The sequence below is a fragment of the Carassius auratus genome, chromosome 3 (genome assembly GCF_003368295.1).
Source record: "Carassius auratus strain Wakin chromosome 3, ASM336829v1, whole genome shotgun sequence".
Taxonomy (NCBI): domain Eukaryota; kingdom Metazoa; phylum Chordata; class Actinopteri; order Cypriniformes; family Cyprinidae; genus Carassius; species Carassius auratus.
The window spans coordinates 25,259,951-25,273,433 of record NC_039245.1 but is presented as its reverse complement, the minus strand read 5'-3'; the positions used below and the strand labels follow the sequence as shown (position 1 = coordinate 25,273,433).

General features: G+C 36.3%; 1 protein-coding gene across 1 annotated transcript in view; it reads left to right on the top strand.

The window, feature by feature from the left end:
* The window catches only part of LOC113052355 (extracellular serine/threonine protein kinase FAM20C), a 50,039-nt gene that overhangs the window by 23,305 nt on the left and 13,251 nt on the right, over positions 1-13,483 (top strand). Inside the window, exon 4 of the mRNA XM_026216818.1 lies at positions 12,760-12,852. Within this exon, the coding sequence (XP_026072603.1) occupies positions 12,760-12,852 (93 nt within the window). The remainder of the gene's footprint in view (positions 1-12,759; positions 12,853-13,483) is intronic.

Genomic DNA, 13,483 nt, shown 5'->3' with positions numbered 1-13,483 from the left:
GTTATTAATTGTTCCAGATTGGTCATTATCTGGTATAAAATGGTCATTAGTTGATCCAAGCTGTTTTTTGTTGCTCTACGTTTGTCAGTTGGCTAGTTCAAGCTGGTCATTAGTTGGTCAGTAACTGGTCTAAAATCGTAATTAATTGTTCCAAGCCAGTTATTATTAGCTGTTCTAAAATTGCCATTAGTTTGCCCAAGCTGGTCACTAGTTTGACCAGCTACAAACCAGTTAGCTTGGCAGTGCAGTGTCCAGCTTTTTGCAGCTGTATTTATTGCTTTAAACCTTCCTGCACTACTGTAGTATTAGATAACATGAAACCGCATGTGTGATGCAATAAAGTGGTGTATTTCTGAAAGAAGCAGAAAATTCATCAGAAACTAATGTTCATTGCTGATTGTGCATTATCCCTTAGGTATTGTTTTTCCCAGCGCAACCTTGGTTACATCAGCAAACGGTTGTTTCTGAGGCAGAGAACGTGATTACATTTTGATGAAAGATTATGAGAAACATTTTTTTCTTAAGATCAACATGCGCTGATTAATTGTGCACAATGAGGCCAGTGACATTTATGAAGTCGTTATGGTTATTTTTCCTCTCCTTTTCTTGTCCTCTGTTCCTTTTATGTCCATTCTGTCACTATGAGCCTGGCAGGCAGATTTCTATCTTTAACATCTGTGTACTTTGCAGTTAGAACGGTAGCCCAATACATACAGCGGCGAGACCGTTTGAGACATGTCTTTTTAGAGCTGCTCGGTCAGCTCCTGAGAATTGCGTGCTCACGACTATAACGACACATTTAAATTGGAAGCCTGATGGAAGCGTGGCTCCATTTGTTCTGTGGTGTTTTCTCATTTAACCAAAAATACTTGTGAGATTAGAATGTAAAGTCAGCCCTCAGGTGTAAGAACAGGGTGTTTTTATACTCATTCTCAGCGGCTGTCGAGTGCTCAGATGAGCCTCTTGTAGATCCTGCAATTTTTTGCCAGACGCAGCAACACGGATTGCCATCTATCCCTGGATCTGGTGTACGCTGCATGCTAAAAGACCACAACTCGATATACAAGACGGCGCAGGGATAGGGGCTTGATAAACAGTTGATTTTGTGTGCTGGGAAAGACATAGGAAAAGTGCTTAAGATGGCTATCAGAGTTAAGAAGCTGGAAGTGGTTGGGCTTGTCATCATTAATGCTCCTGATCATTGCTCGCCACCTCTCTCGGCTTTAGTTGGGCAGGGACAGGCACTCAGATTTTAATACCAAAGCTGGCTGTTAGCCCGGGAAGTAAAGCTAAAACTCAAAGCATCTCCCCGCCTGCCCTCTCCTCCTCTAACACCTCATCCATCCTTCTGTGTGCTCTCAGAAGCCATGAAGGATTGAGGCCTTTGACTGTGGCTCTCGGGAGGGGAATTCTTCTGGATTATTCCAGTAAATCTGGGCTTTGCGCACAAAGAGCTTAGGAATGAGGAAAAATGACCAGCCCATGGCACTCTTAAACTGTGATTGTGCTTTCATTATCTGGTCTTCCTGTAATGGCTCGCTTGTGTGTTATCTCCGGTGGACCGCCGTTCCCTCCATGACTGACAATACACATCCATCAACTTTTCAGCGCCGTTTGTTATTTACTTGCTGTGCCGCTCAGTTGATAGGGCTCCATTGTGGGAGTGTGGGGCGATAACAGATGTACAGCAGGAAAAAAAAAAGTTTAAGTTCTGTTAAGTTAAGTTAATATAAAACTTTGGATGGCTGCAATGTTAATAAAACTGAAAATGTAATGCATTTTCCCTTAGTTTCTGTTTTTATTGAAGGTAGTTTAATCTGCATTATTTATATAAGTATATATATATGTATATATATGTACGTATGTATAGTACGGAGCACGTGCAATCTACTTATTCGTTCCTCGATGTACTAAAACTTGCACACGATTACTATTGTGTTCCCTCGATTTATAAATTGTGCACACAATTTAGCAAATCGAAGGAACGCAATAGCAAATCGAGGGAGCGCAATAGTAATCGTGTGCACATTTTAGTACATTGAGGGAATGAATTAGTAAATCATGCACACAATTTATTTATATTTTCTTGCCTTTCATGTGCGGGGCTCCGTAGTATAGGGCTGGTAAGCGATTCAAATTTTTTATCTAATTAATTACATAATGTGGTGATTAATTAATCTTATTAATCGCATATCAAATATGGAGAAATTACTCTGAACAGATATTTTAAAGTCATTGTTTTGCAAAGCATCAAACAGAGATTATTACAAAAAGTAGGTTAAGCAAGAAATATTTTGTTTGATCAAATTTATTACATATACTCTTTTGGAGTAAATGATGACAGAATTGTCATTTTTGGTTGGGTGAACTATAACTTAATTGTATTATCATTACTATGAAAATATTAAATTATTTATTTAATGAAATTATACTCTAAATTACAAACTATAACTGCCAGTAGGTTGTGGTAAATGTCTTTATGATGAAGTCATCGAATCATTTATTGATTTGTTTGATTCGTTCAAATGGCTGATTCATTTAGGAGTGAAGTAAAGGGTTCTTTATGAATGCTTCATTGACTCATTAGGCTTGTTTGACTCGTGATATTGCACTTAGCCTACAGCTACTGTGATATTTCTTAATATGTGATGTAGATATGAGACACAATTTAAAACAGGGCATTTAGCCCCATATCTTGAATTTTAGGGATATTCTCTAGGCTCCATCACGAAGTAAGTTGTTGTCCTGCCTCATATTAGTCATAAATCGACTGAATGAAAGGGAAGATGATCCACATAAGCCTGGGGCGGGGCAAGTGCTTTAAAAGCATTAATCATTTTAACGCGTTATTTTTCCACATAATTAATTAATCTAATTAACGCATTAAATTAGCAGCCCTAATATATATATATATATATATATATATATATATATATATATATATATATATATATATATATATATATATATATATATATATATATATATATATATATTAACACATCCTTAGTTTCCCCAAAAGTAAAAATCTGTTATTATTAATTAAGCTCCATATCATTTCAAACCTGTATTAAGTTCAACTCACTGAACTCACTGTGAAAGCATTTCTCGATTTAACATTTCACTGGAGAAAACTGTAAAAATGCAGATCTGGGGTGCAATAGAAATGAAACAGCAGGTAATTTGACTATATCAGCCCCACAGACCAATAATGCTCCTCAAGAGTGTGTTGCAAGTGTTTGTGTAAACCATGCTGTGTCCAGCAGCAACACTAAGGGCTGGCACTAATCTCGGCTTTCATAAAATGTCACTAAACAATGAATATAATCAACTTTAATTTGATCCCTCTCTGATCTCTGATAAACAGTCGGTAGCTCATTGAAGCCCACCTTGGCTTCCTCTCATTCCTCCATTTGCTGCCAAAAAAAAAACTGACTTTGCCACCATTGCCTTCCAAGAAATCCATTTCAAGACGAGAATTATGAATTATGGAACGGTCCCTGCAGAAGAGATGGTACAATATTTCCTCAGAGAGAGAGTCTGTGGTAGCGAATGGGAACCTCTGAGCTACAAAAAAGCTTTCAAAGGGTTTGATATTCTCCAGCAAACCATCTAAACAGAGTAAAGGAACGTGCTCAAGTTTGGAAAAGTTGAAAAAGTTGACGCAATCATTCATCAAGTCTCACAGGACAGAGCTAGTTGAATTATTTCTCTTACAAAGTTTTTCAAATGTCAAATTGTGAAGCCTTGTGGCTTTTCCATCTAACAGGATTCCCTACCCACTCCCATTGTGCATGCAGGGAGAAGAAACTGGTCTCTCAAGAAGAGTCGCACAGTGTATTTAATGGTAACGCGGCATTATTAATTTAAGGTGTGTCTCATCACATTTGGGATTCAACAATTTGGCCTTTCATGGGGTGCATTCCCCATTCAATAGCATAACTCGCTGCTTAGCTATCATGGTATGATGCATTGCTGGAGAAATTAACTAGTTGCAGCAGTTTCCCAAAACTGTACTAACATGGTCATTACTGACGTCATGCGCAGATGGTAGAGTACTAACTTCTGCTAATTAATCATATTGAGATTACTATATATTGTATACGGGGTTAATCCAGTAATCCAGTCAGCACATTTCTCCGAAATGCTGCTGTAACGAAAATGGCATTTTTAGCTTAGTTTATAGCACTTAGATAATACTCCAGGGGTTCCCTTATGCTTTTACACATTTAGGAGACACTGATTGTGGTCACAACAGATAACAACAAAACTTGTGGCCTTAGTTGGTTAACAAACCTTTGGTAAAACACCACTGATTAGCTATACTGTTATGGGGAAGTTAGCCAATCATAACAAAGGTTATTTGCATATAGAATCCTTAAAGGTAAAGTAACACAGATTGTTTAATTCTGTCTAAATTTGGTGCGAGGAACACTGACTTGAACATTCTAAGAATATTGAAGCAAAGATAAAAGAAAGCTATGTGTGGAATACAATATGACCAGTCTGTTCTTCGGGGTATTTTTGAGTCTGTTTGTGAATTGCAATTAGCACTTTGAGCCTCAGGGGTCTTCAAGTGCTGAGCAGGAGTCTGGCTCTGTCGCCTCATTCATTTAGTTTTTTTCCCTTTGGATTCTCAGCAAGTATCCTCTCTCCCCTTTGTTAATTAAAGAGACCTTGAGAAGCATGACATCCATATGTGCTCTCACAGTGGCACACTAGCAGAAAAACAGCATACTGACATATGTCCAGGCTTCACGCTCCTTTCAGACAGACACAGGGGTCAGAGAGGATGCTGGGACGTCTGGGGCCGCTCCAGTTTACAGCAGGGCAGCAACTAGTTGGATTGCTTTGTTTACAAAGATCCTTGTAGACCCATCGGTTTGGGTCCTAAAGTGACGGCAGGCTTAGCGAGAACACAAAAGATTCAAGTCAGCGTCGAAAGGCGAACATTGGTCAATGTGTTGAAGGTACACCTCAAGGCATGCTGGGTGGGAATTGCAACATGCAGTAAACACTGACACAAGCTTGAATCTCCACCCACCAGGAAGCTACAGAGTGGGGAACATGTCAATTATATTTGGTAAGAAAAAGCTTTAGCACGGCAAGAATGAGTGAAATTAAATCAATGTACTATAATCTTCCCAGGGCGCCCTAGGGCAATTCTAATTAAAAATTACAATGACCCTTAATTCTCTTAACCCTGGAATATAATTACTGGAGTAATTTGCAGCGATTCTAATTATTGTATGTCTCTTAACGTACGTTAAAGTTGTGAAGCAAAGCGTTTGCGACAAAACTGTCAGTAGAAACATCCGCTCCTTCTGTTTGCATGTCTGACATCAGATATGGCAGGTTTCAATCAGCAGTAACCTCTTCACTAGTTATTAATCACACTTTAAAGTCGGAGCCTTGCACATGTTTCCAAAATCTTAATTGCATCTCAGAGTTGAATTAGAACCTAAAAATCAATGCTGCATTAATTACACGTGCATTCATTAAATGTGTCAAGTTTAATTGATTTTCTAACGCATCCCATCCAGTTATCCAAACATATGGCATATCTAACTCATTTACATTCGTTTTTCGTTTAAATTTTCTTTCCAAGGAGAACAAAAAAACCTTAGCTGTGTACATAACTAGGTTCAAATAGCTCTAAAATCATATTTATAAATAAATTAAAAAGCATTATTTAATTTTAAAATCCAATAATATATTTATACATCTTAAATATAAACTATATAAATCTTTGGGGTCTCTTATGCTCACTAAGGCTTTATTTATTTGTTTAGAAATGCAGTATAATATGTTACAATTTTAAAATAACTGTAATTTATTTATTAAAATGTAATTTGATGGCAAAGTTGTATTTTCTATTACTCAGCCATTCGGCGTCATGATCCTTCAGATATCATTCTGATGTGCTGATTTGCTTATTATCAATGATGAAAACAGTCATGAACAGAGAATAAGAATAAGTTCATAAGAATTATTTTATTTAAAATGTATATATATATATATATATATATATTTTGTAACATTATAAATTCACTTTTAAAAAATGTGTGTCCTTGCTGAAATATATTTGAATGGTAGTGAATATATATTTTATTTAATGATTTAATTTAATATTTTAATGGCATCTGTGTTAAAGTCACAAAAACATTAGTTATGCATAATTCATTCAGAAAATAAACTGGTTTTATGTAACAGCAACGAGCACACAAAATATAAAACAGGGAGAGAATAAAACACTAACATTTTAAAAGATGTGTTAGTCTGAATTAGGTTGAGAACCTCATAAGCAGATAAAACTGTATAATATGCTTTGCGCTGGCTTATGTAAGCCCTGGGTAAGCCTTCTGAAGACACTAATATTTTGTCCTTAAATTTTTAGGCCTTTTGCACAAATGAAGTTCTTATTCTATAGAGTTTCTGTTTTTATTTTTGTTTTGTTTTCAGAAACTTTTAGTTTCTGAAATGTTTGATCTCTCAGGATAATTGTAGAATGTTCTTTGTGTTACTTACCTGTCTAGATCCCCAAGCTGATCTCATCTTTAATTCCTTATTTTTACTGTTAGTTCTCTTGTGTTTTGATCAATACCTTTACTTAGGTTTCCTTCATGCTTTTATTATTTCTCTCAACGTGAAAGATGGTGAGCTGGGGTCAAACAGCACAGTCCACATGTGGGCTCTAACAATCAGTCCTGTCATCGGAGCAGTAACCATATCTGGGATTATGTCCGAATGATAGATCCCTCCTCTGTATCTGCCTGCAGGATTCAGAGATGTTCTGCGCAGGTGGGCCGAGCTCAGGAGCTCATTTCTGTGTGTTTGAGTGAATTCATGACCTGCTTAAAGGTTTCAGGTGTTGGTTACAGTTTTGAGGTGTTCCCCTCGGCCCCTCCAGCACTGACAGCACCACGGGTCACTGCGTTTGAGCAGATGTCACTGACTTGTTAATACCTGTGGGAAACACTGAGAGGACACTGCAGGAGAGGAAAAACGAGAACGAGTGGAAGAAAGTTGGTGTGTTTAAGCTCTGGCACTCTCAATGCATGGTTTGGGACATCTGTGGTGGGATAAAACCATCTGGATGTGCTGTCATGAGTTGCTGATTTAGCGGACTGACAGCTGTCACTATTTTTTGATGATATGCCATTATTATTTTCAGATGTGCACATACTGCTAACTTCGGTGGGACTTCCTTGTGAGGTTTATATAAATTACTGTTATACATAAGTGACATATTATTTTATGAATCGCATATTTTGTGATGTCTAGAATGCTTACACATGATCTTTTTTAACTTTTTTTGATATACATTCATAGCCCTATTCATGATTATCAGTGTATGTTATTCTAAAGAAAGAAAAATGTTTTTATAATATTTAATCAAAATGTAATAGCTTTTCTTTTAAGATGAAATCGGTATCTCTTCTCCAATCACCTGTCATAGAGACCCCTTTCACAATCCAATCAATTCCACTGGAAAACATTGAGTCCTGTTGTACATTTTTACTTTATTTTCACTCAGAAGTCTGTCACATTTTGGAAGCATGGTTGTGAATGTTTTCATATTGAGGTTTAATCTAACATTAGACTGACTTTAAAAAGCACCGTTCATTCAGTCATTCCACCACAAATGCCAAAGAATCTTGTAAATGCATACATAACATGATGTTCTTTCATCATGAAGAGATATCTAAATGTAAAAATTATCAAAGTAATTTGTGTCAACTCTTTTGCGAAATATGTCTTTCTGAAAAGTGGTGAAACCATTTAAAAAAAAAAAACAGTTTTAGAGTAGGAGACGAGAAAATGTCACTCTGCATGTTGAATATGTTAGCATCTCTGTTTGCTGATGTTGTGATATTCAGATCTCGCATGCAATCCTGTCCAAAAACTAAAAAGGTGCATGCATTTACTGCATTTTCTTAAATTACAGTTTGGCTGTCTCAGTCACCTTAGTGGCACAGTAAAAATATAATTTAGTTTAAAGTCAATATTGTTTATGACTTCCATGCCATATTCCTTATTGTTTTCTTAAAAGGCTTGTTTCCAGACCAGAGATTTTATTAGTATTTAGTTTACATCGCAAAAGCAATTACGCATAGAGCCAGTTCAGCATATTCTGTTTGAATGGTTTTTGTTTGTCCATTCTGTCCATCTCTCCCACATCGGCCCATCAAATCTCAAAGGACTTTCTAAAGAGGATTAATTGCTCAATGTATTTTTTTTTTCTTCTTCTTAAAGGTTTAGTTCACCCAAAAGTAAAAATCCGATACCACTTTACAATAATCTTCCATTTGTTAACATTAGTTAGCTTCGTTAGTTAACAAGAACTCACCATGAAAAATATGTCTAAGGCCTTAATTAATCTAATTTACTAGTGCATTACACAAATCTAAAATTGTATCTGACTTGCTGTCTTCTGTAGACCATAAAATAAGATATTTTGAAGAATGCTCAGTATGATTTTTTCCACACAATAAAAATAGAAACGTAACGGCAGCCCTGTCAAACTCCAAAATGTACATCCTTATAGTAAATTAGACAAAACAACTTGTTGGTGGGTTAAGGTGCGAGATTTTGATGACACAAAAGCTCCGTTGTCTATTTTCAATTGTGTAGTGATGTACAAAGCAGAACTCACACAGAAGTCAGTGTAAACCAGTCAGCTTTCCGTTGGACAGTCAGTTTGCATGACTAACTTGAACCCGTTGAGAAATCTGCATGGGGGAATCTTTCGCTCTTTGACAAATTTAAGAATCCATTGCATGGATTCTTACTGAAAGTAATGGATTTTGTGCACTAAAATATACACTATGTGGATGTATCGGGACACACCTCTTGATTACTGAACACAAACGTTTTAGTCAGACCCATTGCCACAGGTTTATAAACCAACTGTATTTGCCAACTGTAAAGTTTGGTGGAAGAGGGATAATGACAAGGAGCTGTTTTTCAGCGGTTGGGATAGGACCCTTACTTTCAGTGAGGGAAAATCTTAATGCTTCGGTTTATCAAGACAATGCTATGTTCCCACAGAAACATTCCAAAATCCTATGAAGAGCCTTTTCAGAAGAGTGTAAGCTGTTATAGCTGCAAAGAATGCTATCCCATTAAAGTCCCTGTTGGTCGGGTGTCCTAAAACAGTTACTGCCTTTTAGATATTTACCTGTGTGGATGGAGACTCGTGTATCCGTTTTGAGTGACACATATATCGCTGCCGCTTGGCAAACAACAAATACGCAGGCTGTCTTCTGCTTTCATTGGCAATGAGATTTATATCACCATAATTGATCTGCCCACTCTTCAGCAGAAAAAGCACATTAATATGGCTCAACCGCTGAGCGATACACCCACCAGCCCCTAGAGCCATGAGCTGTCACATGTCAAACTGGAGGCTACACACAGGGTCAGGGTGACCGTGGCAGCCGTCCTGCCAATCACAGTCCAGAATGCTCTTGAATGCAACGGTGCATCCATTAAAGTGCTCGGAGCGTTTTTTAGCTGCAGCGTAAGGTGACGGAGATGTACTGTGTCAAGAGCATTTGGAGAAATGTCGCTTGGGTTTCGTTATGGGGGATGCGAAGACATAATGAAAAACAAAAAACATTGCTTTTCCACTATTTTGCACTTTAATTAGGAAATTAAGTCACTGTCTATTATATTATCATCTGCGGCATTTGCATGATATGCATAAATATACATTAATATACATTTCAGAGTCGTGCCGTAATGCACTTGCTCTGACACGTGCCGCGGTGATGGAAATCAGCCCTGTTTTATTTTCCTTACTTCCATCTTCCAGTCATTTCTTGTTCTCTCTTGACTGTTATTGCTAATGAATATGGTTAAAAATTATACTATTAAGACTAAAAACTGAAAAATAAGATCTCTGAAAAATGTTTTCAGACACTTAATTGTTTGTTTTTTACAATTGAATGAAAATGAGTTTATAGTTCAAATGTATATTAAATGTAATTAGCTGAACTTAGGAGTGCTTATATAAGTAGACTTAGAAAGGATATAAATAAATTTTATATGTAATTTATAATTGGTTAAAGTGTACTTCTGAATGTACTAACAAGCATTTTCAACACTAAAACTAAAATATACTTTAATCACGTCTTTAGCTAAACTTGTATGTTATGCACTTAAATATATTTGTAATAATACAATATTAATTATTAAAATATTGAATTATATTTAGTATAGTATTAAAATTATAGTAACGTATATATTTTACATTGCCATTTTATAGTATGTAATTATAGTATTTACATGCACTGAAGTATGTCAGTTAACATCAAAGTATGTGTACTTTGAAGTACAACAAGACTATTAAAACAATGATGTAAAATGTACTTTAAAATTTTTAATTTTACATTATTACAAAAAGCACTTACTGTATACTTAAGTGTGCAATAAACAGTCATGAAAGTATCTCATTTTTATGTGTGCTTAAGTGGCATTTTATTACATTAATATTATATTATATGGTAGTATATATATATATATATATATATATATATATATATATATATATATATATATATATATATATATATATATATATTAGTACACTACAGTGCACTTTTAATAAAATTAAGCACACTACTTTTTCAGAAGGGGGCTTTTATTGTCCCCCTAGTCTGAGAGGTTTGCAACAACACAAGAGCGAGTAAATTCTGACATCATTTTCATTTTTGAGTAAACTGGGATAATGAACTACAGTTTATTGCTTTGCAGAAGAATTGCTTATTTGATTACTCTCATTAAGTAGTCATACTTTAAGTAGTCAATTCTTCTTATGGACACCTGCTGGCTGAATAAAACCCCACTCTTTGGTCCAGGTGGTTGTACACGACACTTCAGTCACTTGCTGAGTGACTCATTTCATTCTTGGCCAAAAGCTTTACCCCCCATTCACTCTCCAGAGAGGTCGCCTGAATCAGCAGTACATTTTAGGCCTCATCTGGCAAATAAAAATCCATTAGTTCCCTTTTGATCCAGGAAATTGAGTGGATCATAATGGTGGATGAGGATTTCAATGCAAAAAGCTTGCTTTGTCCCTCAAATGAAAATATATGAAGTCACAAAAAGTGTTTTCCGTTGGTGTTTTGACAGTGGCAAGGGAAGAAGATATAAGCAGCACTTAGAGTTAAGTTTTAGAAAAGAAAAAATGTGAATGAGATCTCTCTAATAAGTCAGTTGGTGCTCCTACAGCAATGAGAAAAACTAAGATGGATTATTCTCTTTCGTAAAAACACAAGTAATCTTTTTACACGAGATCTCAACGATGGCTTAATATTTCTCTTCAGATTCTTTAAATACCAAATGATCTGTGTTGTGATATCCACATTCATTTTATAGTGTTGTTCTCTGTCAACAATTAATTAGTGTCGATTAATTTTAACTTCTCCAGAGGAGAAACATCGGTGCTGGCAGACACAAAGTTGATACTTAAATGAAACCCCATTCAGTTATGAGCAACCGTTGAGCAATATAATTTTCTTCTGTGTTTGTTTTGAGCTAACATTAGCCTAGCATAGCTCTCATTTGCCATTTTCTGACCTCATTCCCATAACGCTTCCAGGAACGGATCTTACAGTTGTTTCAGGAAAGCACCGTGTAAAAGATACCATGCGCTGTCTGAGACTGATTTGAGAGTTAAGGTCAGTGGTTTAGACTATGTCTGTCTGGATTCTATGGCTTTTTGTCCTGCGCCTGTCTGTGATCTCTCCAGCTGAAAGCATAGGTACGTGGAGAGAACATGCACCTGCAGTTTGTTTCCTGCCAAAATCTGTTCTCTAAACACACACACACACACACACATTCCTTTAGTTTCTGAACCAGCCAAGCGACCCACTCGGCAGACATCCATGTTGTCTGTTTGTCTGTCTGCTAGTGTCAGGATGACTGCTTGTAAATACAGCTAACTGAAGCTAGCATAGCGCTACCTGACATAAAAGACTGCTGCGGCCTTTTATCTTTTGTTGCAGGCTAAACTCTCTTTATTGTCAAGACAAAAAAAAAGCATTTGCATTTGTAATATGTAATAAAGGATGATTGAAATGACAAAACATGAAATATGAATGCAATAAACTCAGGTTTTGTGTATAAATGTTCATATTTTCTGACCAAACAATTAGTCAAGAAAAAGCTGCACGGTGGGATACAGTATCCACAGTATATTGCATATTATGGGAAATGTACAGTACTAGGTCACCCAGCTGTCTTATTCAGACAGAATATATGCAGATATATATAGCATTACTGTATAATTCATAAATCCTGTAGCAAGCGTTGTATGGTGCTATGGTGGTGGTAAGGTGGTTAATGACCTAGAAGCAATGCCAACTATGATTTTAAACATATTGTATACATACATAAATATTTCATACTTCTGATTTGACTACACTAATGAAAGTTGGAATAGTAAAAAAAAAAAAAAAAAAAAAAAAAAAGCAAACAGTGTGCATTTAATTCCTGTTGAATATGTACAGTAATGCTATATGATGTTGCATACTACTCTTTGAAATCTGTAATGTTAAATAGTGTTTCACATACTGTCTATTATAAAACATACATTTATATTAAAGCATAAGCAATCCTCTTTTATTGCATTCTGACAATGTTAGGTGTCAAACATTTCTGCTGTACTTCGTGTGCTAACTGTACCTCTGTTCACTGTCTAACAAGCACTAGCTAACATCAGTCTTGTTTTGTTTTTTCTACTTCGTCCTCCAGACAAACCAGGGAACAGGAGACACCGCCAGACTTCTTCTACTTCTCTGACTTTGAGCGACACAACGCAGAGATCTCTGCATTTCATCTGGACAGGTAAGAGCGAAACGTAGAGAGAACGAAAGAGTTATCTGCAGGGCTTTGTAGGGCAGCCCAGTGGCCAGTGTGAGAGTTTCGGGCAAGATCTTTCCAGTTTTTGTTGGTTGTATTCCTTATTTTCTTTATCTTTGACTATTTCAGAGATAGACTGGTACCATCTGAATAGCAATGCGATCCTGTGACCTTAAGCATTGCCAAGAGTTTATGCTTAGCATCCCACTGTGATTACTTTGTGTTTACTCGGCCTTTATCTTCATTTGACATGTTTGGAGGTGTTTCGATTTGACAGGTATGGGATTTGGTTTTAAGGTGTCTGACAGTAATGATAAGGTTGGAAGAGACAATATTAGAGTGGTAGTGTGTTTGAGAATGTCATCATTATTGTATGAACTTTAAATAGTATTTTCTATTATTTATTTCCCCATTACTCTTAGAATTGTTGTTATTTGTCAGCAAAAACAGGCTCCTGGTTATGGATTGAAAATAACCTAATAAATGTTCCTGTGGTAGAGCATTGCGTTAACAGTGCAAGGTTGTGGGTTCGATTCCCAGGGAACACTTTAGGTAAAGAAATGTTAACCTGGATGCACTGTAAGTCGCTTTGAATAAAAGCATCCGCTAAATGCAT